The sequence below is a fragment of the Xenopus tropicalis genome, chromosome 1 (assembly GCF_000004195.4).
Source record: "Xenopus tropicalis strain Nigerian chromosome 1, UCB_Xtro_10.0, whole genome shotgun sequence".
Lineage (NCBI taxonomy): Eukaryota > Metazoa > Chordata > Amphibia > Anura > Pipidae > Xenopus > Xenopus tropicalis.
The window spans coordinates 135,736,536-135,760,452 of NC_030677.2; the positions used below are offsets into that span (position 1 = coordinate 135,736,536).

Below are 23,917 nucleotides of genomic sequence, written 5' to 3' on the forward strand. Positions count from 1 at the left end.
AAACATTAGTGGTTCTGCATTGTTAGAAGTTGGATTCATCTCCTGCCACAAAACCAGACTGGAAAACAGGACACTGTTGCTATGACTAATTTGCCTTGAAATAGATTGCAATATAAACCAATATGAAATCCAGACACAGCATTTTAAAAGAAAAAAAAAATACAGGTATGGGAACTATTATCCACAAATGTGTTATCTTAACAGTTCTGCAACATTGAAAATGCCATTTGCCATAGAATGCTATCTAAACCAACAAGTCTTCATTTTTCCCTTATTTGTTAGCATACATTCATGTTAGTGGCAAAACAATCCTACCGATTTTTTTTTAATGTTAAAAAAGGCATGGTGCTACAAATAACATAAAGATCCCTTATTTGGACCTGTAAAATTAAAATTCTTATCTTGCACCACAGAGAGATCCGAAAATGAACTAGACAAAATGAGTGGGTCCTTTCAGCTGTACTAAATATGTGTATTTCAAGGAGATTGCTTTTAATTTGTAAGTAACCTCACCTGTGACTAGTTACATGTGCCTGCAATATAATAAGCAAACATTCAAAACCAATTTAAATTGTCTGTGTTCATCATCTGAATATAGAAAAAAGTTGAGCCTGCAAGTGATGTGGCCACCCTATCCTTTAGGTGCAAGCATGCTGAGCCTATTGACATAGAGCATTGTGGGAACCCTGAAGCTACCGCCTGGTCAGGAGGTGGCGGTAGCTCAAGTGTTCCCTGCATCAATAGGTATAGCAGCTCCTGACTCAGCATGGTGGCAGGAAAGATTGAGGGGCGCAGATCACAACTATATGGAAGTGATGATGCGCGCACCTTTAAAGGAGAAGGAAAGGTATCTGACTTCCTCTCTCAGAAAAATCCTTCTTTCTTTGGGCCAGAGTCTGTGCAGATTTCTCTTCTCTCATCTCTCCTGCTCCCCCCTCCCATAAGAATTCATAAAACTCATCCCCCCCTCCCTTAGGAATGTGTAATCTGAGCTATAACGGCTAAGATGCAAGCAGGAAGCTATGAAGACCAAGCTAAAATGGCAGCTACAATTATAAACAAACAGAGAAAGATTCTAGGGCTCTTTACTCAGGTATGGTAATGCTTTCTGCAGAATAAATATAGTGTTCTAGGTGACACTAATGTGGCAAATCTATTGACAGTAAAATGCCAAAATTACTTTCCTTTTCCTTTAAAGGAGAAAGAAAGGTAAAAACTGAGTAAGCTTTATCAGAAAGGTCTATGTTAATATGGCCATAAGCACTCACAGAAACGCTGCACTGACTTCTCTGTCAAAAGATTTACTGTGTCTGTAATTCATGTGCCAGAGAAACGCAGCTCTCTGCTCTCTGCTGCCCCCCCCCCCCCCCGCCTCAAAAATGCTAAGAACTCACTCCCCCCCCCTTAGGAATGTGGATCTGAGCCAATCAACAGGAAGCTGACTCATAGTCTTACAAACTGAGCATGTACACTTGGTCTCGGTCTTGGTGCAGGAGTGAGGCATTATGGGAACTCAGCGCTTTTTTTCTTCCTGTTTGGCTTCAGATCATCTGGAACAGGTGAAATATTGGGAGACTTATAGGCACTACTGAGAGTTGGTCCGCGAGTAGCACACGTGGATGAAGCGGTAAGTGCTCCCGTGTAGATATAACTATGTTGCGTTGTGTATTTATCTCCCTATAACACGGTAGACAGCACCCGCTTGTATCATGTTTTGAAACTTTAAAAAAAAAAAAAAAAATTTTTGAATTCTGGATGCTTATTGGATGCGAGTGCACGTGTACGTGATTCCACAGCGTGTAGTAGTTGCTATCATCGCGAGGATTTCATAGCGTTCAATAGTCGCAAAAACCGCGAGGACTCCGTAACGGTTGTTATCCGCAAAACATCGCGAGGGAGATGGATCAGCAACGTATGCGACAAGCGGAGGCTGTTTTTTCAGAGACGGCTGTCGGAGATTACATTATGGAAGATCCTGATATGGATATGACTTACCTCCTTCGTAGTATGGAGCGGAAAATGAAAAGGGAGGTACGTTTATGGTGGGATGTGTGCTCTCTGGATAATTATCTGAAATGTAATCGCATACCCCGGGGTCTTAGGATTAAGAAATTCCCCTCTTTTTCTGATGTGCCACGGGACTTTGTGAAGGCTTGGAATACAGTATTATCAGATTGCTCCGTGAAACTTATGGAGCTTATCTTGTCTTATGACAAGAAGGAATTGGAGAATGTACAAAAAGAGATTGTTGAACTACAACATACTGTCGAGTCACATAGAGGTACTGAGACTCCGGATAATACACTACTTGACAACATTACAGTACAAGTTAAACAATATGAGTTTGTGATTAAAAATGCTAAGAGGGAGAAGTTTCTAAGGGATAAGCGTGACTATGATAATGATACAGTGTATATGTGGAATTCTTTTAATCACGATTCTTCTTTCCCTCAGAGGCATACTGAGAGATTTAATAAGAGACGTAGGGTTCTGCCACGCCCTATTCTAAAATCAAGTAAGTCTGTACACTTTTCGGAGCAAGCTGGGAGAACCTTTGGTCCCCAGGAGTCGCGTTCAGGCTCTCCTTCCTCTTTTTTAATGTCCGATCCAGATTTATCGGGGAAGCGACCCGGACGATTTTCGCGAGCCCGGCATGCGTTCGGTCAAAAGAGGAAAAGCGTCGACACCCAAAAAGGAGCCCATGAGAATCTACAGCTACCGCGGCACCAGAGGCGAGGTGGACGACGCGGTTGGGCAGCAAGGACATGGAAAACGGCCAGTCAGGAACAGGAACCCGCCACGGTGGTGAAATGCATACAGGCAAATAATTTATGTGAGGGGTTATCGAGTCTGGCTTCAGGCTCGTGTGTAGATGATTTAATGGCAACTACATTGGTTTCACACCCCAATTTGACTGTTTCTACAAATGTGACTTTGGATGAAAATGGGGGGGGGTTTGTGCCTTCTAATATTTGTGAACTTAATGATGATGACCCTGTGTCGGTGAGAGGTGAGCATATGGATACGAGGTCATCCTCTAGTGTGATAAATTTGTCATCCAGGCCTCTCTCTTCACATGAATGTAAGTTATTATCTAAGGGTCTTAATTTCATTCCTGATAACAAGCTAGATGCTTTTTCCACTATATTAGATTTGAACAAGTTTGTAAGACTCCTAACTGTGAAACGCCATTTTGCTGGCCAAGCTAATGTTATGGGAGTCTGTGGGGGAACTGAAAATGCTAAGAATACTGATCCATCTCTATTTGTACCTTTATGTGATCGTATGAGTTCTGGGCAAGATCTTTCTGTTGGCATAGACGAACAGATAACTTTGGATGCTTTTCGTGATTTTTGTGCTTTGTCAGATCTACAAGATCTGGAGACTGAGGGTTTAGTATCCCTTGGCGAATATCCCTATAAGATAGTATCTGTACCAGGGATGAAAAAGAAATCAGATTTTTATCCAGTACAATCTAGAAGTCAACAAGTGATATTGTTTCAAAAGCTAGTACAGAATGATATTGAAGCCCTGATTAGTAAATCTAATAAGAAAGGGCCATCTCGGGCTAATTTGACCATAGGAGAATATAGAGCGTTACATACTTTGAGTCATGATGACACTATTATTATCAAAAAGGCAGATAAAGGTGGATCAGTAGTAGTGTTAGATGCCTCTGCTTATGTAGCGGAGGTTATGAGGCAGCTGACTGATATAGAAACGTATACTCTCTTGAAAGGAGATCCCACAGAGAAATTTAAATTGAGTTTGCTAGACCTCTTGTGGCAAGGCCAGTCTGATGGTGTGTTAACTCGGAATGAAGTCGAAATGTTGAAATGTGAGAATCCAGTTATTCCAGTTTTTCATGTTTTGCCTAAGGTTCATAAATCTCTAGATAATGTAAGAGGGCGTCCAATTGTGGCTAGCATAGGGTCTTTGAGTGAGAACCTATCCTGTTATATTGATAAGTCGTTACGTCCACTGGTAGAGTCACTCCCGTCCTATCTTAAAGATACCACGATGTGCATTAATCAAATACAAAAATTAAAATGGGAGCCTAGTTATAGGTGGTTCACTATGGATGTGGTGTCCCTTTATTCTTCTATAGATCACACTATGGGATTACAGGCTATAAGGTTTTGGCTAGATAAAGAGCGTCTTTTTTCTAAAGCACAATCTGATTTTATTTTACGATCTGTAGATTTTTTGTTGAGGTCTAACTATTTTCTTTTTGATGGTAAGTTTTACCTTCAGAGATGTGGGGCCGCGATGGGGGCCTCTTTTGCGCCCACATATGCCAACCTCTTCATGGGGTGGTTTGAATGGCTTTACATCTTTGGGGCTAAAAATCCTTTTCGTTTACATATTTTTTCTTTTTTTCGTTACATTGACGATTGCATTGGTATTTGGGTGGGAGATGAGGATTCACTTACAGATTTTGTCACATATTGTAATGAACAGGCTAGGGGTATTACTTTTACCCATGAGACTAATGACTCTTCTATTTCTTTTCTTGATGTTAAGTTTACTGTTCAGGAGGGGATGATAGGATGTGATCTTTTTAGGAAACCTATTACCCGTAACACATTATTACATTCACGTAGCGCACATCCAGCCAGCTGTCTGAGGGGAATCCCCGTGGGCCAGTTTCTCCGTCTTAGACGGATCTGTTCCACTTGGGATTCCTTCCAGCGGCAGGCGATGGCACTATGGGATCGTTTTTTGGAAAGAGGTTACTCACCAGAGGTGATTAAGGCGGCATATGAAAGGGCTGTGAGTATGGATAGGAATACCCTTCTTAGACCCAAGAGGTCAGGTTTATCAAATGTGCATGAGAAAGAGAATCTCAGAGATACGGGACAAGCTAAAATCCGTTTTTCTATGGTCTATAGTAAGGATGCTCACTTAGTACGTAAGAGTATTTGTAAATATTGGGGTGTTCTTTTACAGGACCCCATTCTAGCAAAGGTACTAGACAAAGTACCATCCTTTGTATATAGGAAAGGGAGAGATGTGGCATCCCGCCTATCTCCAAGTCTTTATACTTCTAAAAAAAGAATTACACCTTGGCTGAAATATATAGGCAACTATTGTTGTGGAAGGAAGAGATGTAAGGCATGTCAGTTTATAAATGTGTCTAAAAGTTTTACTAGTACATATACGGGCAAAGAATATCAGATTAAACAATATTTTAACTGTCTTTCAAAAGAAGTAGTTTATTTAATAACATGCTCATGTGGATCTCAATATGTAGGGAAAACCATACGTAATGTCTCTACAAGAATTTTGGAACATATATCTGCTACAGAGAGAGGAGATGTTAGGTCTGCTGTGTCGAAGCATATGATAGAGAAACATGAAGGGAGGGTGCAATTTACTTTCCAGATTATTGATAAACCTTTTTTTCAGGTCAGGAAGGGTGACTTGGAAAAAAGGTTGTTAAAGAGAGAAGCCTTTTGGATATATAATCTTCACTCCCTGGAGTCTCATAATGGTATGAATAGGGACTGGGAATTGTCCTGTTTCTATTGATACCTGGGGAATTGATAGGCGATTAACGTCTCTCTCTCATGTTTTTGGCTTGAAAAACATATAATCGTACTTTGTCAGTTATTGTGGATATATGACTTGTGTACCTCGATTGGGGGTCTTGGAGTACTTTCCTGTTATTCTAATTTTGATTTTATGTGTATTTGTGGTTTTTCTCTTTGTATATATGTCTAGGGGGGTAATGGGTTAATTACATCTGATGACTTCATGTGCTGTTTTGGGTATAAATAACCCCTCCTATACAGGGACTGTTTTAAGCTTCTGATGAAGTGACGCGAGGTCACGAAACGCGTTAAGCGTAAGTCCTGATGCTGTACATGTGCCATTTTAATATGATTGAATAAAAGACTGATTTTATATACATTTTTCACCACGTGGTGCTCCGCTTTTTCTGGATGTGATTGTGGAGTTCTGTGGCCATTGGGAGTTGGGAGTTGGTAGCACACGTGGATGAAGCGGTAAGTGCTCCCGTGTAGATATAACTATGTTACTACTGAGACAACTGAAGGTATGCCTGCAGCTTGAGATTAACTCTTTATTAGCCTTTCCTTCTCCTTTAATGAGAGTGGTTTTATGCACAGGTTACTGCAGAAAAAAGTTCAGGTTCCTCACTGCACTTGCAGTTGTAACTGAGCCCTAACAAGTCCATCTCCAGAGACTTTAAAGGAACAGTAACACCAAAAAATGAAAGTGTATAAAAGTAATAACAATATAATGTACTGTTGCCCTGCATTGCTACAACTGATGTGTTTGCCTCAGAAAGACTACTATAGTTTATATAAGTAAGCTGCTGTGTAGCCATGGGGGCAGCCATTCAAAGGAGAAAAGGCACAGGCACTTAGCAGATAACAGATAAATCCCCATTATATGGGGTTATCTACTAGTTATCTGCTATGTAACCTGTGCCTTTTCTCTTTTTTTCCAGCTTGAATGGCTGCCCCCATGGCTACACAGCAGCTTATTTATATAGTAGCTTTTCTGTAGCAAAAACACCAGTTTTTTGCAGCGCAACAGCACATTATATTTTAATTACTTTAAAACACTTTAATTTTTTGATGTTACTGTTCCTTTAATATTCCTGTCTCCATTGTCCACTATCTTATGAAGTTTTAGGCAGTAACCACTCTCCATGGACATAGGCACAAAGAGAAAAATTAATCAATATAGCACAGAAGGATGGTTTACTAGGGAAACAACCTTGATCAGATGGCAGACAGATTCAAGCTAACCTTCAGATACCGTAGGTTACTCTAGGCTACTGTAGTGTACACTTCAGTACAGTAGCCTCAATTCACACCATCCATCTCCAACTCAGTGAAAGCTTTATGGTAGGAGACCCAAGAAAACCTCACTGTTGACACAGAAACATGACAAACTGACTGGAATTTGCCAAAACATACCTAAACAAGCAAGAATCCTTCTGGGTGAATATTTAAATATTTATTATACTACAAAAAGTATCAATCAATAAGTTGTGTGACATAACAAAGCACTGTTTATAAATGATAAACATACATACATACAATATTTATATATTCTTATGTATTATATAAATAAAAACCATTTGTTACTTATAAAATGACAGCTGGTAAATATATTGCTTTAAATTGAATATAACTATATTTATAATGCATCCAAGATAAACAGTATGCAGCAGCAGCAGTAATAGTAAATTTAAATTCTTCATAAAATGACCAAGCTCTGCTAAAACAGAGTTGTTCAAGGAAAATGTCAAAGTGATCATAAAAAAGGTAATCTGCAGACCATCACTAAAATCTCCAACATCCTGTTTTTAATTGGCAATAAATGATTTGATCTAGCCTGTTTAAAGGAATAAATCCTCTGCTTATTTTCTACACTAAATGCAATAAAAGACAAACACCAAACACAATTATTAATAAAATGAAGTCATATAATATTTTGTTTTCATAGATATGTTTTTGAATAACATTGCACTTTATGGCATGCAAAATGGAGCCTACAGTGCAAAACCTGTGGCTTCTGAAGCTCTGAAAGCTCAAATTAAAAACCCCCAGGGTGATATCTCTAGCAAACCTATTGAGCGTATTCAAGGAGATATTCTTATAAACTCATCAAGAGAAATCTGAAAATGTGTCTAATCCTTTGTCACTGAATGTGCAAGCCATTTCAATAACTCAATCAGTGATCTTGTTGTTTAAGGTATTATGCCATTACAAGGTAACAAATTATCAGTACATGTATGTTGGACAGAAACCCGACTGATTTCTCTGTACAATGGACATTGGTTAGTTTGTCAATTAGAAATGTCGGCTGATACACCATGACAGTAAAGATAAGAAGCAGCTGCTTTTTAACTACTGCCATGGGCCAGGCCGAACAGAAGTAGCCATAACGCATTTGGTCACTTATTGGTTGTCCACTAGTCAGCCATGGCCACTTAAAGGCTGCTTAATGCTAAAAGTGTGTGCCGTTCTGTGTCTCTGTACACAGGCTCATGCAATGTCTGCCAGTGAAAATACATCAATGATAAGAGGTTTCTCTGCCTGCGAAATAGCCACATGTGACACTAGCCTCAGCCTGATAATATCTTTTCCTCAGACTTCCATACAAACACCTCAAGAGCTACCTTGCCTAGCTAAATATCAGCAAGTTGAGCATTATTTATTTTTTATAGTTTCTGAATTATTTGCCTTCCTATTCCGATTTCAGAGTTGCTGAATAAAATGCTAAATCATTGAAAAACCACGAATAATAAAAAATAAAGACCAATTGCAAATAGTTTCAGAATATCACTCTGTACATCATATTAATAGTTAATTTAAAGGTGAACAACCCCTTTAACAAGCATTTACTAAATTGTCTATTTGAGCAATCAGCAAAGGTAGAAAACACTTGTAGGAACCCATATGGCTAAATCTACTACTTGTTTGGGAAATTCCTGTATCAGGAATCAGGTGTTAGGAACCCTTATACCTGTAACTTGTACACCTGGGCAGAATGTATCCTCTATTGGTTCGGTGGGTGATGTCCACTTTCTGTTAGAGTTTGATATACTATGTGTGAGCAGGTTGCTCCTCCTCTTTGGACTTCCACTTCAGGAGGGAGCAAAAGGTTGCTGGGGAGCCTGGGACTTGGGTCCCAGTAAAGGAAGGGCCCCAAGGGAGTTAGGCCCTTGGTAAAGCTGGGGAACAGGGCCCCATATATTAGGTATTAGATATAGGTGTAGCTCCTGTCATAGTATGCTCTAGAATTGTAAGCCAGATAGGTTGAGCAAGAAAAAGCAGTTCTGAGCTCCAACTTAGGAGTGATAGATTGTAGGTATTTCTCAAAGGTGATAGTGCCTGTTAGTGTAGGGATCACAGTAGACAGGGAATTAGGTTAGAGAATTTCCTGACGGTTCCACCAAAGGTGATCCATATTCACTAAAGGGTGTCACTAAGGTGAAGTGGGATTCTTGCTAAGTCTACCCCAAGGGAGTATCAGTATGTGATACATTCTGTTATTGATGTCTTGAGTCTTCACCTCAGAGAAACTGTGTACTGGGAGTACTGTGTGACTGGTAATAAGTTGTTATTTGGTAGAGAACTACTAGCGTCCAGAAACCCTGCTTTAAGTTTCAAAGAGGTATAGTTCTGCAACACCTCTCCCTTCCTCCACACAAGTATGCAGCAGAGGCTGAGGGCCTTAGTAACTGGTGCTCTAGAGTCTAGACCATTTAAGTTGGAGCTAGTATTGGATAGAAAAACAAAGGTTAAGCACAAAACAGCACTTTCCCATATTTTTTTTCTTTTTTAACCTCTAGCCTTTCATTTGTTTGTATAAAAATAAGCGTATAAGCTACAAAAGCAAACATAGCAAAACATATAGAAATTACTATGTAGTGTGAGTGTGTATATTTAGATTAATTAAATGAAGAACATAGAGTACACTCTATCTGTTTATATCATCCATAATATGTAAAAATCATAAAGGTTTTGACCTAGGTTCTGTGTGTATTTCAGTGTTGTGGGTTATCAGCTCCCTACTCTCAGTTTTAATGTTAAGAGAGAATTTTATCACAGCCCCTGTATGTTGCATGCTTGCTGTTCCTTTGCCTCTACAGAGCAACATAATAAATACCACATAGGTTATGGAGTGCAATGGCAAACTATCACATAAAGGGTAAATGCAATGAAATGACCAAAACTTTGCTTTCCTTCAACACTCTTAAACTTTGCTCAGCACAGACCAGATGTGTGATTAAGTAGTGGCTGAATCACGCTTCTTCTACTCGAGTCTTTCTATTCCAGGTCAAGGGTCATTTCATGGGTGAGAACATAGTAGAAGCATATTAGCTAAGCTGTCTGCACTACATCTGGATGGGGCATAAACAAGGGGATTTTTACCTTTTCTACGATACTGAGAACAGCTATAGATACATTTTTTCAAATAAGAAATACATATGAATGAGAGCTTTATTTTTAAATAAATAAGCATGCATTTGCCAGTACTATGCAGTTACTGCAAAGCAACGTGTTTCCCAAATCTCTAATGTGATTAGAGAAACCAGTTTATCAGCCCACAAAGCTGAACTAACAGATGCACTTTTTATGAGTTTTAATTGCTGAAGGTCCTCAGAGGAAGGAAACTGTTAATCACCTGCAGACCAGGACAAACTAAAGTGGAATTAACCCCACGATGGATCTATACTCCAACTGCTTTTTTACTGTTCTGCCAAGGCAAAACATCTCTACTACTCTATCTTTTAAAAATTTACATGCTTTTGTACAGACAGGTAGAGACCAACAATGCACAATGCTTGTTGCATTTCAAGGATTTGATCAAGGACATTTTGCAGTTCAAATTTGCCTGCCCTTTATTGCATCCCATTAATCAAAAAATACAATTTAATTTTTCATCTGGCTCGGACAGACACTACCAGCTTTAGCTGCAAAAAGGATGTGATAGTGTCCTCAACAATTCTAAATAAAGTGTTCTCCCACTGTACTTTTTCAGAAACAGATGATGAGCTATTTAAATCAGAACCACTAAATGTGCCCACTAGGTAACAATATGCACACAATCAAATCTATAATTTTATGTGGATACAGGGAACCTGCACTTCTGGATGAAGGCGAATAAGGTAGGGTGACACAATGGGCAACCACAAGTAGGTGAGGGGGGGTGACACTGGACTTCACATATAATGTATTTGACAAAAACTTTTGTTGCTACAAAACATTTATTGCAGTTTAGCAATTACCCAAGTGACATGAATAGCAGTCATTTTTTTGGGGGGGTGCTCCACACATTACATGTGTTTTTTGTTAGCTCGCCCTGTTTTCTCCAAGGATTCCTATGAACAGCAGCCTTGTGCAGCTAAAATTTTGACTCCAAGGTTGCCCTAAACATACCCTCCTGTGTTGTATCATCTGGTGTCTTTACAATATGCACATACCGAAATCCTGTAATGCACAATATGTTTTCTATTTAATAAAAACATATGTAATATTGTAACACATTACATAAATAACTAATATGATATGTTTGTATACAAAAGGTATTTTGTTATAATGACACATAATGTGTCTTTAATTCATTAAAATACTGTTAAGTTTCATTTAGTCATGATGAATATAACAGCTACAAACATAAAATAAAGCCACTGTTTATGCTATAATAATATAAGACCTACCATCTACTATTAGGCAATAGTCAGACTGTAATCCCAAACCTCACATCAACTACAACTGTACAATAGAATGCGTTTTAATTAGAACAGTTTGAGAATCCAGCAATGAAAACAAAGCCATTTAATTGTAACTTGCACAATCCCAAAGTTATTTATGCAGACTACTAACTATATTCTAAAAGGACTTTTATATTTCCAAATGCAATATTAAACATTTTAAAAGTGGAGCTATATTAAAAAATACTTGACATGAAACATTTGCAATCAATTGTAAACACTAAGGAGCATGTTAGAAATCAGACGTTTGCAGTTAAGTTCAGGGCTATAAAGCAGCTTTTAGAAGTTGTTCAGTAACTGCTATGAAAACCTGCTCCAATAAAACCTACACACACCTGAAGAAATAAAGCCTTAGACTGTAAAACTAGAAAGAAGGAAGGAGGGGGTGATAGTATCTTCCTACACAATTGGCAAAGACAGAAAAAGTTTGCACAAAAGTACCAGAATTCTGCTTACCTGATGTATTTGGTTTATTTGGCTCTTGACTTTTAAGACATATTACTTTACATATTTTTTTAGGAAAAGTTGTAATATCTAAATATTTTTGATCCTTTTTAACATTTTTAAACAAATAATCTGCATATAATATATACTGCCAATTGCTGTTTTGCTTCGGATCTGCCTTATATGCTGCACCTAATCATGGTGAACAAATCCTTCCCACTAGACTGTGTTATGTTACTGAGCAACTTAATGAATCAGACTCAGCAGTTATGTCACCAATGAGCAGTTTCTAATCTATTATACTTGACAACACTGTCAGCATAGAAAAAAAATTCCAGTTTTTCCTTTCAAGGTTTGCTGTGTAAGGCGCATTAAAATCAGTATTATTTTTATTTTCACAGCTTAAGCCACCACAGTTCATTCAACTTTTTCATTTTTGAGACCTTCCAATGTGAATAAAGAAGTGACGTTCCAGGCCAGTAAAAGCCTTCAAATAATATGGCAAGCCTTTCATCCCTGATAGGGTGAAGTTGAACATGTGGTTATTGCTCACCTTCTTTCTTCCTGTGCCTGCTTACTAAGATCAATTGCACTCAGGACAATTTTCCTCCACTTTGCCTGCTGCATTTTTAGTTTAGAGCAGGTGGTGGCCAAAATGTCTATCGCGGTCTACCAGTCGATCCAACTTAAAGTTCTGGTAGACCACAAGCTATTTTGGCATTCTCCATTAAGAGTGCATTCCTCTTAATCCTTGAGGATGTGCAAAGGAGAATGCATAAGTACGGCACGTCTGAGGGTAATGCACACGTACGTCATCGCATCTAGGGGAATGCATATGTCGCATCTAGAGGGAAAGTGCACTACACACAGTAAGTAGCAGCACACTTTTCATGGCCTACCCCTGCCCTGATGTAAAATGAATTCAGATTTTGATAAACCTGTGTTTATAATGCTAGCTGACCCACAAACACTGAACAGGATAACACTAGCTTGTTGCGACCAGGGCTGTGGAGTCGGAGTTGAGGAGTCAGAGGCAATTTTGGGTACCTGGAGTCGGAAAAAAATGAACCGACTCCGACTCCTACTAAATTTAAATGGGAATAAAAAAATAAAATAAAGCAACTTTAAATGTCCCAATTCACAAACAGTCATAATTAATTACTTCTCTGCTATAAGAATAAAGCCCAATGCACGCAGTGCATAGACGAACACGTTGAGTGACCATGAAGCATGCTTTTCATTGACTGTATGAATGTATAAAATACATTAGCATATTAAAAACAGAGGAGTCGGAGTCGTGGAGTCGGAAGTATCAGAAACTGAGGAGTCGGAGTCGGAGAATTTATCTACCGACTCCACAGCCCTGGTTGCGACGGTGGGAAATTTCCCACCATACTTTTTCTTGTGGCTTGCACCACGTGATAGATTTGGCTATTTTTTATTAGCGTAGATCTCATGGTGGTGGCCAGGTGGCAAGAGTAGATCTCAGGGTGACAATTTCTGGGCACCCCTGGTTAACTCCCTAAAATCACCTGACACTTTTACAAGAGTCTCGTTCACATATCTGGTTGCAAATTTCTAACTATCTATCTGTGGGACAAGTAACAGTGTGCCTATGGCTTGCCTCAGAAATAAAAAAAAAAAAAAAATAAGTCCAAAAAGTAATAGAAAAGAATAGGAAAGTTAAAAAAACAACAGATGTGGATTGTCTCACTAATGCAACTCAGTCTATACGTTTAGGTAATAACCAATAAATTAGTTAAAGAGTGAGAACAATGAAAAAATAATGGCAGCAGTGAAGTGCTTATTGAATAAAAATGATAACCTTTATTAGGACATGTAAAGCCTACAAGGGGGGATCAAGGATAACCACTTTCTTTAGATGTGCACTAGGAACATACTGTAACACAAGGCACATTAATGAGTGATGCCTATACATATTGCCTTAACAATAATTATATTAATAAATAATAAGATACAACTTCAGATATAATTAATTAGTTACCGTATATACTCGAGTATAAGCCGAGTTTTTCAGCACAAAAAATGTGCCCCAAAAGTAAGCCTCGACTTATACTCGAGTACATAGTAAGTCTGCATGTGTCCCAAGTCGCTCTCCTTGCTCGCACCCCCCCCCCCCCGGGACGGACGAGTGGTGTGGACTCGTCCGTGTGGACGCGCTTCTTTTAGGGTATATACGGTAACTCGTCGCCGGCGCGGCATGCGACGTGTGTACGTTCGTCCAGGGGTGACGTGCTGGATCGGCGTGCTGTGGTGGTGCATGGGGTGGGGAATGGCGCACCAATGGGAATGCATGCAGTACAAGGATGCCCCTCTGCCCCAAACAAGGTAAGCGCTGTTTCAGCACGGCGTGCTGTGGTAGCACACAGGGGGGACTGGCATGCCAAAGGGATTGCAGGTAGGACAAGGATGCACCCTCTGCCCCAAACAAGGTAAGCGCTTTACCTCCCACCTATTTATGCTTTGCACCAGCTCTGGAAGCATGAAAGTATTTATTCTGTATTCATTTGGATGCTGCCAGTGATACACCTTCTCTCTATGCAGCCAGTTCCCAGGCTTCCCCCCCAGCCTAAGCCTGCTGAAGCTTCTTACACTTACCCTGGAGCCCCTCACCATGTATAAGTGAAACCTAGGAACATTGTACAGTATACCCCACTGACTACTTTCCCAGCCTGTGCCTTACAGCAGTTTGCCCTAATTGAGTAGCCTACTGCCTCCACAATTTATTTATTGGGGGGGGGCGCCAAAGGGAATTTACACATCACAATTTCAATATGTATGTAAAATTAAATGAGATATTAACCTGTACAACCTTGCATATGGTTATCTTATGTTGGATGCGCCTCATTTTCCAGCCCATACCTTGTGTTTATTAATATGGTAGTCATGTAAGCACTTGTTAGTGTCCTTTTATTAAATAATTTGATTATTGAAACTTAGCAGTAGCTGCTGCATTTCGCACCCTAGGCTTATACTTGAGTCAATAAGTTTTTCCAGTTTTCTTAGGTAAAATTAGGTACCTCGGCTTATACTCGGATCGGCTTATACTCGAGTATATACGGTAATGCAATGTTTTCTTCAATCTACTTAATTATTTTCAGCACTTAGTAGCAATTAGACTTCCATACCAGTGTGGATTACACTCAACACAATTTGGGTCGACACAAAAGGTGTTATATTCTTTAATTTACACCCTATATACTGTGTATATACTGTATATTATACTTGAGTAACATATGGCATATGTGGGGCTAGATGATCAACCTGCCACTGCGTTAGAGCCCAGACCCTTCCTATGAGGAAATGCTCAGGGAATACCCTCACTACACACTATACAAAGGCTGAGTTATTACAGGTGGATTAGGGGATTTTATGTCGAACCAACTTACCTTAACCCAACTATTGGCTGCTAGCTCCACAGCACTTTTTGGTTCACTGCTTTGCAAGCAACACAAACAATGAATTAATGCATTCCTTGTTTCCTCTGTAGATAGAAAAAGAAACATATAAAAACTGAAAAGTAACAGAAAACCTCAGTTACATAACACATATCACAACATACAATCATTTCTAAGACTTCAAATAAAAAACCTTGGAGGGGTAGTTTACCTTTAGGTTAACCTTTAGAATGTTAACGGCTTATTTCTAGCAAATTTTCAATTGGTCTTTATTTTTAGATTTTGAGCTGTTTAATCTAAAGCCACACAAAGGGTGGGTAGTGTATTCTTGGCAAGCCAAAAAACGCTTGCCAAAAATATGCAACGTACGCTTTATAATCCTCCTACCTGTGCCTGCAACCGACTGAATGTTGAAAGGTGTTGCTAAGGGGTATATTTATCATGCTGTGTAAAAACTGGAGTAAAACATCACCGGTGATGTTATTTATAGCAGCCAATCAGATGCTTTGCTTTGATTTTCTAAAAAGTGGAGTGAAGCATTATCGGTGATGTTGCCCAGGGCAACCAATCAGCAATTAGATTTCAACAGTTAGAAAATCAAAGCAAAGCATCTGATTGGCTGCTATAAATAACATCACCGATAATGCTTCACTCCACTTTTTACACAGCATGATAAATATACCCCTAACTGTCTAAGAATATCACTGTATGCATCATGCCAAAAATTAATTATGTGAACTACCCATTTAAATTTTATTCATGAAACAAATTGTGTCAACCTCATCTCCTAATATTATATTCCCCCTTCCTTTAAATGTATAGTTCTGCATGTCTCACACCTTAAAATGTCATTATATAAGAGTGCAGAGAGAGCCTCTCTGCCCAGTGTCCAGCTGAAATATAAAAATATAATGTGCAGCATCTTTTTTTTTTTATATTTTAGTTCTCCTTTAACAAAATATTTTATTTTCCAGAAAGGGTCACCATATATGGTGCTCTAAATTAAAATGAGTTTGAGTCAGTTAAAACGCATACTGGGAAGAGGGGCTGATGCTTCTTATTAGTCCATCTTCAATACAAGATTTCAAACTGATGAACTATTAACTACAATGCAATAACATGGCACAGGCTATCTCCTCCTGGCAAACTCCCTGCTTACCTCCAGCAGTCAAATGTTGCTCTCCTCAGGGAGCAGAAAACATTAAAGGAGAAGGAAAGTCATTTTGGCATTTTACTGCCAATAGATTAGCCACATTAGTTCCACCTAAAATGCTAGGAGAGAGCTGCAGACTCAGGCCCCCAGAATGAAGGATTTTTCTTAGAGAGGAAGTACAATACCTAAGAAGATTTACATAGACCTTTCTAATAAAGTTTACTTTTTTTACCTTTCCTTCTTCCCTGTATTTGGGACATTTAAAAACAAAGTTTAATTTACTAGTTCATACATTCCTGGCCCCATACCTGTTGCCACTGGTAACTGATAAGCTGGGGTTATGCCATTCAATTCAATTTTTTTGCGGGGGTCGGAGGTAAAAAAAACAGTCGACCTACAGTGTCGATATTTATTATTAAGTATTATTAATAAATATCAATAATTATTATTATGTATTTATAAAGCATATATTACATACATATTTCACAGCACTGTACATGAGATTTCGACAATACAATTATGATTTCCCGTAGCACCATGAGATACTAAGCCAGGCACTAAACCACAGTAGTAAAATCATTTTAACTGCTTGCTTGGCTCCCCACATACATACTGCATGATCAGCATTAACAGAGGAGGGAATATGTTAAAAACAGTATAATTAAGGAATGGGGTGGATGGTGGGCTTTCTCAGCTTACTAAAGAATTGAGTATAAAAACAGCTTTGAACAAGAAAAAAAACAATAAAGACCACAAATGTTTATACTATGTTTTTAAGGAATGAAATGATAAATTCCAGCTGTTTTTAAACACTAGCAAAGTAGCTGTAGATTGACACTGTAAAAATAGTACTGTGATGATGTAAAAGGTGACATAAAGAAATGAACCATCTGTCTTAGCAGGGAAAGGATAAATGAGAAATAATTTTAGGGAATGCCTTAAAAACAGAATAGGCTTCAAATTTCCATATGTGTTAACAATCTTTAGTGTAGCTTATGTGACTGGGGGCTGTAATCTAAAGTGTAAGATACAGCACAAACATGAAAAGTGCCAGAAAAATCTGCTTCCTCTTGGCTTTTTAATAACGGCACATGCGGTATCATTTATCTTGGGTTTTACCAAGAAACAGAGTCTATATTTTGAGTCTTAGGTTACAAAATCCCATGTAGCATCACCATTTTGAGTCAGTTAACATTCACATTAAAAAAATGCAGTATCACTTGCATCCTCAAGACCAATTCAGCCCACCTAGTCTAATGGCAACTGGGGAGCAGTGAGAGGTGCAGTGAGATGTGGCCAGGGGCATTTTTTCTGCTGCTGAGAGCTGCTGTTTTCCACTGGATAGCATCAATGAACAAAACACCCCTCATGCCATTTGCCTTGTCCTCTGGAAGGGGATCACTAGTCAATCTAGTACAGACAAGATCTCTTATCAAGAAACCCATTATTCAGAAAGCACAGAATTAGGGGCATTCAAGTCAATTTTAAGCACATAAATCTAATTTTTTATATATAATAATAATAAAACAGTACCTTGTAGTAAGCTGTATAAATCTATTGGTATTGAAACTTTCCTACTGGGTTATTTAATGTTTAAATGTTTTAAGTAGAATTAAGTCAGGGTAATCAGAATTACGGAAAGATCCCTTATCCACAGAGCCCGAGTATTTTGGATAGTAGATTTATTACCAGTACACTTAACTGCAGCTGATGTTCACAAAAAGAGAGTCTGCTTGTTTGACATCACAACCCTACAATAGAAGGACACACAGTAACAGGCAACTGGTACAATACAGATGATAAACAGTCCTTACCATGCCCCACAACAAATTTATTTTCGCACAGCCTTCCAAGAAGCTGACCGATTGGAGGAAATTGCTCAACTGCTGCACTTGGACTCTAGAAGAAATAAAACATATTGCAATGCAAACTTAATTTAAATTGCTTCAGCGATATAAATGTAAATCTGTTTTCCAATAAACACAACCTGTTAAACCTTAAACGTATCCAAGACCTAGGATGTTTATGCCAGAAAAGGTTAAAAAGGATTAATGAAAGCAGGCCTTTCAAGGGAGGGTTGTAATTTTATCCAACAGCAGGTTTAGCTTAGATATGTGTCCTTAGGGTAACATTTAATTATATTACAAACTTTTCTTTTCTCCTTGTGTTTAGAAGCTTGGCCACTTACATGTTTCTTGACATCAAGCAGATTTCAGCATCAATCATGCAGAATAGTGTTAAACTGGCTACCATGTACCGAACTATTGGTCTATAATGTGAAAATTGTTCCACTCATGCTACTTCCATGGTCTCTGGTTAATGTTCTCAGATACCTGGCATTTTTAAAAGTCCCCACCTAAAAACATTACTTACTGACCCTAAGGCATTGGCCTGGCACAAAGGACTAATAAGAAGGTCTGGATATGTCCTAAAATAACATGAGCCCTGCTAACACTTACTGTACCATTTGGCTATAAGAATTTCTGTGTTGCAAATCATGTGATGTATAGTTAAACAGACCTACAAGGCAAAAAACTGTACACAAAGACTTTCAAAAATAAGTATACTTGTAAGAGATGTTTCTAATCTAGAAAAATAGGTAAATATAACAAATAAGTGGAATGGAGTACTGTGACTAGTTGTTAAAAATAAACCTCCCCAGTGCTTAATATGCTGCTTTACGCTATTAGGTACATAAATACAAACAGACACTGAGAATATGTGCCAGCACCAGGGGGCAGTGTGCTTTTGTTTTGCATGGGCCCTACTATAACTGATGCTAGCAGGGTTAGTTTTTTATGTTAAAAGCCCAAAGCTACAATGTGCATAGGGCCTGAATTACTGGACCTGCACTGTACAAGCTGTTCAAAACACAAGCTGACCCTTTACCTGTCACCTGCGCTAAAATACATAAGTGCACCCTCAAAGGGGCTAAAGTAATGGAGGTGGCGGGGTTGTTATTGTGCAATAACAGCTAGACAGATGAGAGATGAATATTATTTGTGACTGTTTATCCCTCCATAAATCTTAATAATATTGTATATAAATGGACAATACAATGCCTACTATTAACATTATTTATTTTAAAAAAATTTAGCCACTGGGCCATGACACCTAAACTAGAATGACAGGCTCTGTCTCAGAACGTAAACCATTTTTTTGTTTGTTTCACCTTTTAAAAGGCAGGAGGAGGTAATTGGTATGTATTACTGCAGTAGACCTGGGGCACGAGTTGTCAGCCCACCCACACAGACAAAGGGCTTAAAGTTTGGCCTAGCAACCAACATGAGGATAGCCAAAGAGGTTTGTTTTGGTCAGTGGTCTGAATCAGTGGCTTTTTGTCTTACCAGTATAAAGATAGAGGATCCAGTCCTCTCTGTTGACTCAGACAGCCCTACTTACACTTCTCAAGAAGTCTGGGCTGTCTCAGGTTGTGGGAGCCAATCTGAAAAGAATATATAAGGAGTGCCTAAAAGTGACATCAGGCTTAGGAACTATGTTTACACACTTGCTATTGGCTGCTACCACATAGAGGGTGGTGGTTTTCTGTGGATGCATGGGCATTATATTCTTCCATTCAACATTATCTAGGTATAGATCTTGTAAGGTTTTCAGAATTGGAGAATAGTTTTGTATTCATTATTAGATGTTGGACACTAATTAGTTTATGTTTCATGGGGGGTTCTATCCCCAAAAGTGTGGAGCTGCAATGGGAGTTTCTTTTGCTCCCACATATGCTAACTTATTTATGGGTTGGTGGGAGTAGCTCTATGTCTTTGGAGATGGTAACCCATTAGATCAAGGCTAGCTAAATTTTACAGATACATCGATGATTGTTTAGGTATCTGCGATGAAGATGAGGAGTTGTTACAAGTCTTTGTAGACTATTGCAACAGGACTACTAGAGGCATAGAATTTACACATGAAACAGATACGAGGCTACTGAAATTAGTTTGTATCATAAGCCCATTACATGGAACACCTTTTGCATGCAGGTAATGGACATTCGTCTACAGTACTGAGCGCCATTCCAGTTGGACAGTTTTTGCTTCTTATTAATAATACATCCTTTCAGGAACAAACCATGCGTCTGTGGGTTAAAACCATGCCAAAAGCGGGGAGCTGCTTTTTAGAACACTTGTCAGTCATTAATAGAGGCCATAAAAAATCAGCCATTTCAAAATATGTTTTAGAAGCCAAAGATGGATCTGCAAGCATTAGTTTTTAGATGACTAATAAACCAAGACACCAAGTTAGGAAAGTTGATTTTGAATTGAGATGAACAAGAAGTCTTTTTCATTTTCCTATTGGAAACCACGGCCTGCTAATATCAATCTATTTACATGCTTTTTAATCTATTTGGTTACACTTGCTTATAAGGTAAAAACTTATAGATATTTATGTGGATATTGAGGGGCTAATGTTTTTAAAGGCTAGTAGGTGTGTATCAGGAAGTGTTTACAAATGGTATTAGGACCTATGGCAGGGGTGGGCAAACTACGGCCCGCGGGCAACATCCGGCCCGTCAGCCCTTTCAATCCGGCCCGCCGTCTCCGGCCCCCTTAAAAGAATGACGGGCCCTGATTGGTTGCGCCCCGTGCGTGCACACAGCGTCAGCACGCACGGGGCGCAACCATATAAAAGAATGCACTGAGGAGCCGGGGAACAGAAGGACGGGACGGAGGAAGCAGCGGGTCGCTGGGGGGGAGCTGAGAGGCCCCATAATTTTTGATGGCAGCCCCGGGTGTAATGCTGTCCCGGCCCGGTCCGGCCCGTCTATTAGTTAATGTGGCCCCTGAGCCAAAAAGTTTGCCCACCCCTGACCTATGGGATCAGACTGATTTGGAGGAAGTAGCCTGGTGCTACGAAACGCAAAAAGCATGTGATCTCCTCTGTAAAGTCTTTTTGTGTGATGAGTTATGTTTTTAAACTAAAATAATAAAGTGATGGAATTTTACATTTTAAATCCATGGCCTTACAATAAAGGGCAGTGCAGCCTGGGACCAACTGTCCAACTGAGACTAAAACTTTGTAAGCAGGGCTCTCAGAGGCAGTGGAGCGAACATCTATGGGACTACCTTTATATGGAATGTATTGTTACAAGTAAAGTGGGAGTTGGAAAATAGCTGACTTGTGCTGGCATTAGCTTGTTGGACTATAGAACCTGAGTGGAGTGAGTTGTTTGCGTTAGGTTAAGAATTCTCAAATAAAACATGTAATCATAATAATAATAATTATTATTATTAACATGTCCTTATAGTGCCAACATATTCTGAAGTGCTGTACAATAAATGGCTATATGCACTGAGCATACAGATTTACATACAAAAACAACCAATAAGTAAAACAAGAGGTGAACATTGCCCTGCCCAAAAGAGATACAATCTAAAAGATGCAATAAAAAGCACAAATATGTGCCAGGTCTACAAACCCATATCAACCAATCTGCATTTATTGGGCACCTGGTTGAAAGCACACGTGAAAGCACAAATCTCATTTGGCTACTAGACCTTGTACAAACTTTAACTACATTATACTAAAAATATCCAAACAGTGAGCAAAGCTTATATGTACTTTACCCAAAAAGACTCCCATTTGTAATTACAGGTGGTTTCCCTAAATATCAGGAGATAAATACTTATTAAACTAACAAATGTTCTTGTTTGAATTAACTTATGGAGAGTAATAAAATATATTTTGCATGTTTAAAGTCAATATGTTGTGTAGGTAAATGATAATCCTAATGAAATCTATTTTAATTCCTGGGAAGGTGCAGGGGTTGAATAATTACGCAAGGCACAGTATGCAAGCAGATGTTATGTTTCAAAATAACTTTACTTGATGATACAAACACATTTGCCAGGGCACTTTTGAAGGGTAATAAAAGCAGAGGACTGATGTTAGAAAACCTGACTGATGAATCTCTTTGCCCTTATTTAAAGAACTAGCCACTATAGAACTAATTGAACAACACTACATTAAGGGGATTGTGAAATGCAATAAAAACCTAACAGACCACCAATGAAATTCTTCTCTGTTTAGGAACTTGTTTGTCCTTTCCCCGCAGTAGCTTACTTGAGCTATTCTCTACCTGCTCATAAGATTTATAGCTTAAATATAAGCTTTTACAGTTGCTGTTGAACAGGAATAATGTATATCTAAAATAAATAAATAAATAAAACGATAACCATTTCCTGCTGGTGCAATAAACATAACATCTTTGGTTTTACATGCAAGGCCAACTCTAGACTTACTGGGGCCATGCACAGAGACAGTCCATCGAGAGCCAACCTAATAACTGTACCAACATAAGAACACAAATAGCAAAACAGTATAGCTGGCTCATTACAGCCAGTGATAAATCATTATTATTAGCCTTCTGAAGCAGTTATAGCTAGCAAGCCAGATATTCTGTTGTTTACTATGACTATTTACAAGCCACATTAATCTTAAGTACATGGACCTGGTATTTGCCAGTAATTTGACATAAAAAATGATAATAAGGCTTGCACTAATTGAGTGAGCAAAGGATAGTTTAATTATATATATATATATATATATAAAAGAAATCCATTTCACATAGATAAACACATGCATGTAAGACAAATCTAGCATTTAACCCCTTTTGTGTAAAATATACAGAGCTGACTCTTAGCAGCCAAACAGCCAGAAGGATATACTTGACACTTCCAAGACTTCAATGGGTGACAGTTTACTGCCAAGTTAATTTTAAATGTGATATTTAGGTAATTAAACTAAAACAGAATTGATGCGTATATATATTAGATAACAATGAAATAGTTTTTGTTTTGGGAAACACTACTAGGTTAATACAAAAATCCTTGTAATGAAGAGAGACTGAAGAACTGACAACATTTTGGGTATTAGCTGTTTTCAATCAGTCTTGAAGAAAAGCCAGTTTAGTTTAATAAAAAAAACTTACCATATGTTTTAGAGTTTCATAAACTTGTTGCAAAAACTCCTGTAATTTAGGCAAGTGAAGGCAGACATCTTTCTGGGATTCCAATATGACTGTTTGATCCCACTCTTGAGCTTTCTTGAGCCAGAATTCTAAACCCAACACTGGAATAGCCTGGGCCATGACCAAGAATAAGAACAGAAGTATCAGCTGGCCCAGGCTACCTGGTGTTTAGATGGTGCAATAATGAAAGAAGTGAAGTGATTCCAAATCTAAAATTACAAAAGAACAAATCACTATAGCTGCCAATGTGGTAAAATAATCTTGGTAGGCTAACATAAAAATCTTGCATTTTATCTTTAATGATGCAATCCATTTTCAACTAGCAATGGGATAAGAAGTGAAACATTGTTAAGAGCAATATAATTTGATCTCCAGTTAAAAGGCTGGGTAGACACACATATTGAAATCTAGACCGTGGAACCATCCCTGTTATAATCAGTCCAATAGACTGCACTTTTTTTTAATATATTTTACAGTCTTTTTTCCAAACAATGCTAGTACCAAATAATGCTAAATGTGATCTCTGTTATTCTTTGCTGGAAAAGTATTGATAATGAAGTAAACGGCTGCTAATTTCCCCATGTTAAACTGTCGACTGGAAGTAAGCCAAAACAGCCTGCCTTGTATCCAAACAGCTAGACAAGGGATGCCCCAGCATA

The 23,917-nt window shown here is 38.5% G+C and overlaps 1 protein-coding gene across 1 annotated transcript in view; it reads right to left on the reverse strand.

The window, feature by feature from the left end:
- fancc (FA complementation group C) overlaps nt 1-23,463 on the reverse strand; it is a 69,360-nt gene extending 45,897 nt beyond the window's left edge. Inside the window, exons 1-3 of the mRNA XM_012971558.3 lie at nt 23,220-23,463; nt 18,091-18,175; nt 15,115-15,209 (exon numbers count right to left, since the gene is read on the reverse strand). Of these exons, the coding sequence (XP_012827012.1) occupies nt 15,115-15,209; nt 18,091-18,175; nt 23,220-23,378 (339 nt within the window). The 5' untranslated portion in view covers nt 23,379-23,463. The remainder of the gene's footprint in view (nt 1-15,114; nt 15,210-18,090; nt 18,176-23,219) is intronic.
- Nucleotides 23,464-23,917: the final 454 nt, after the last annotated feature.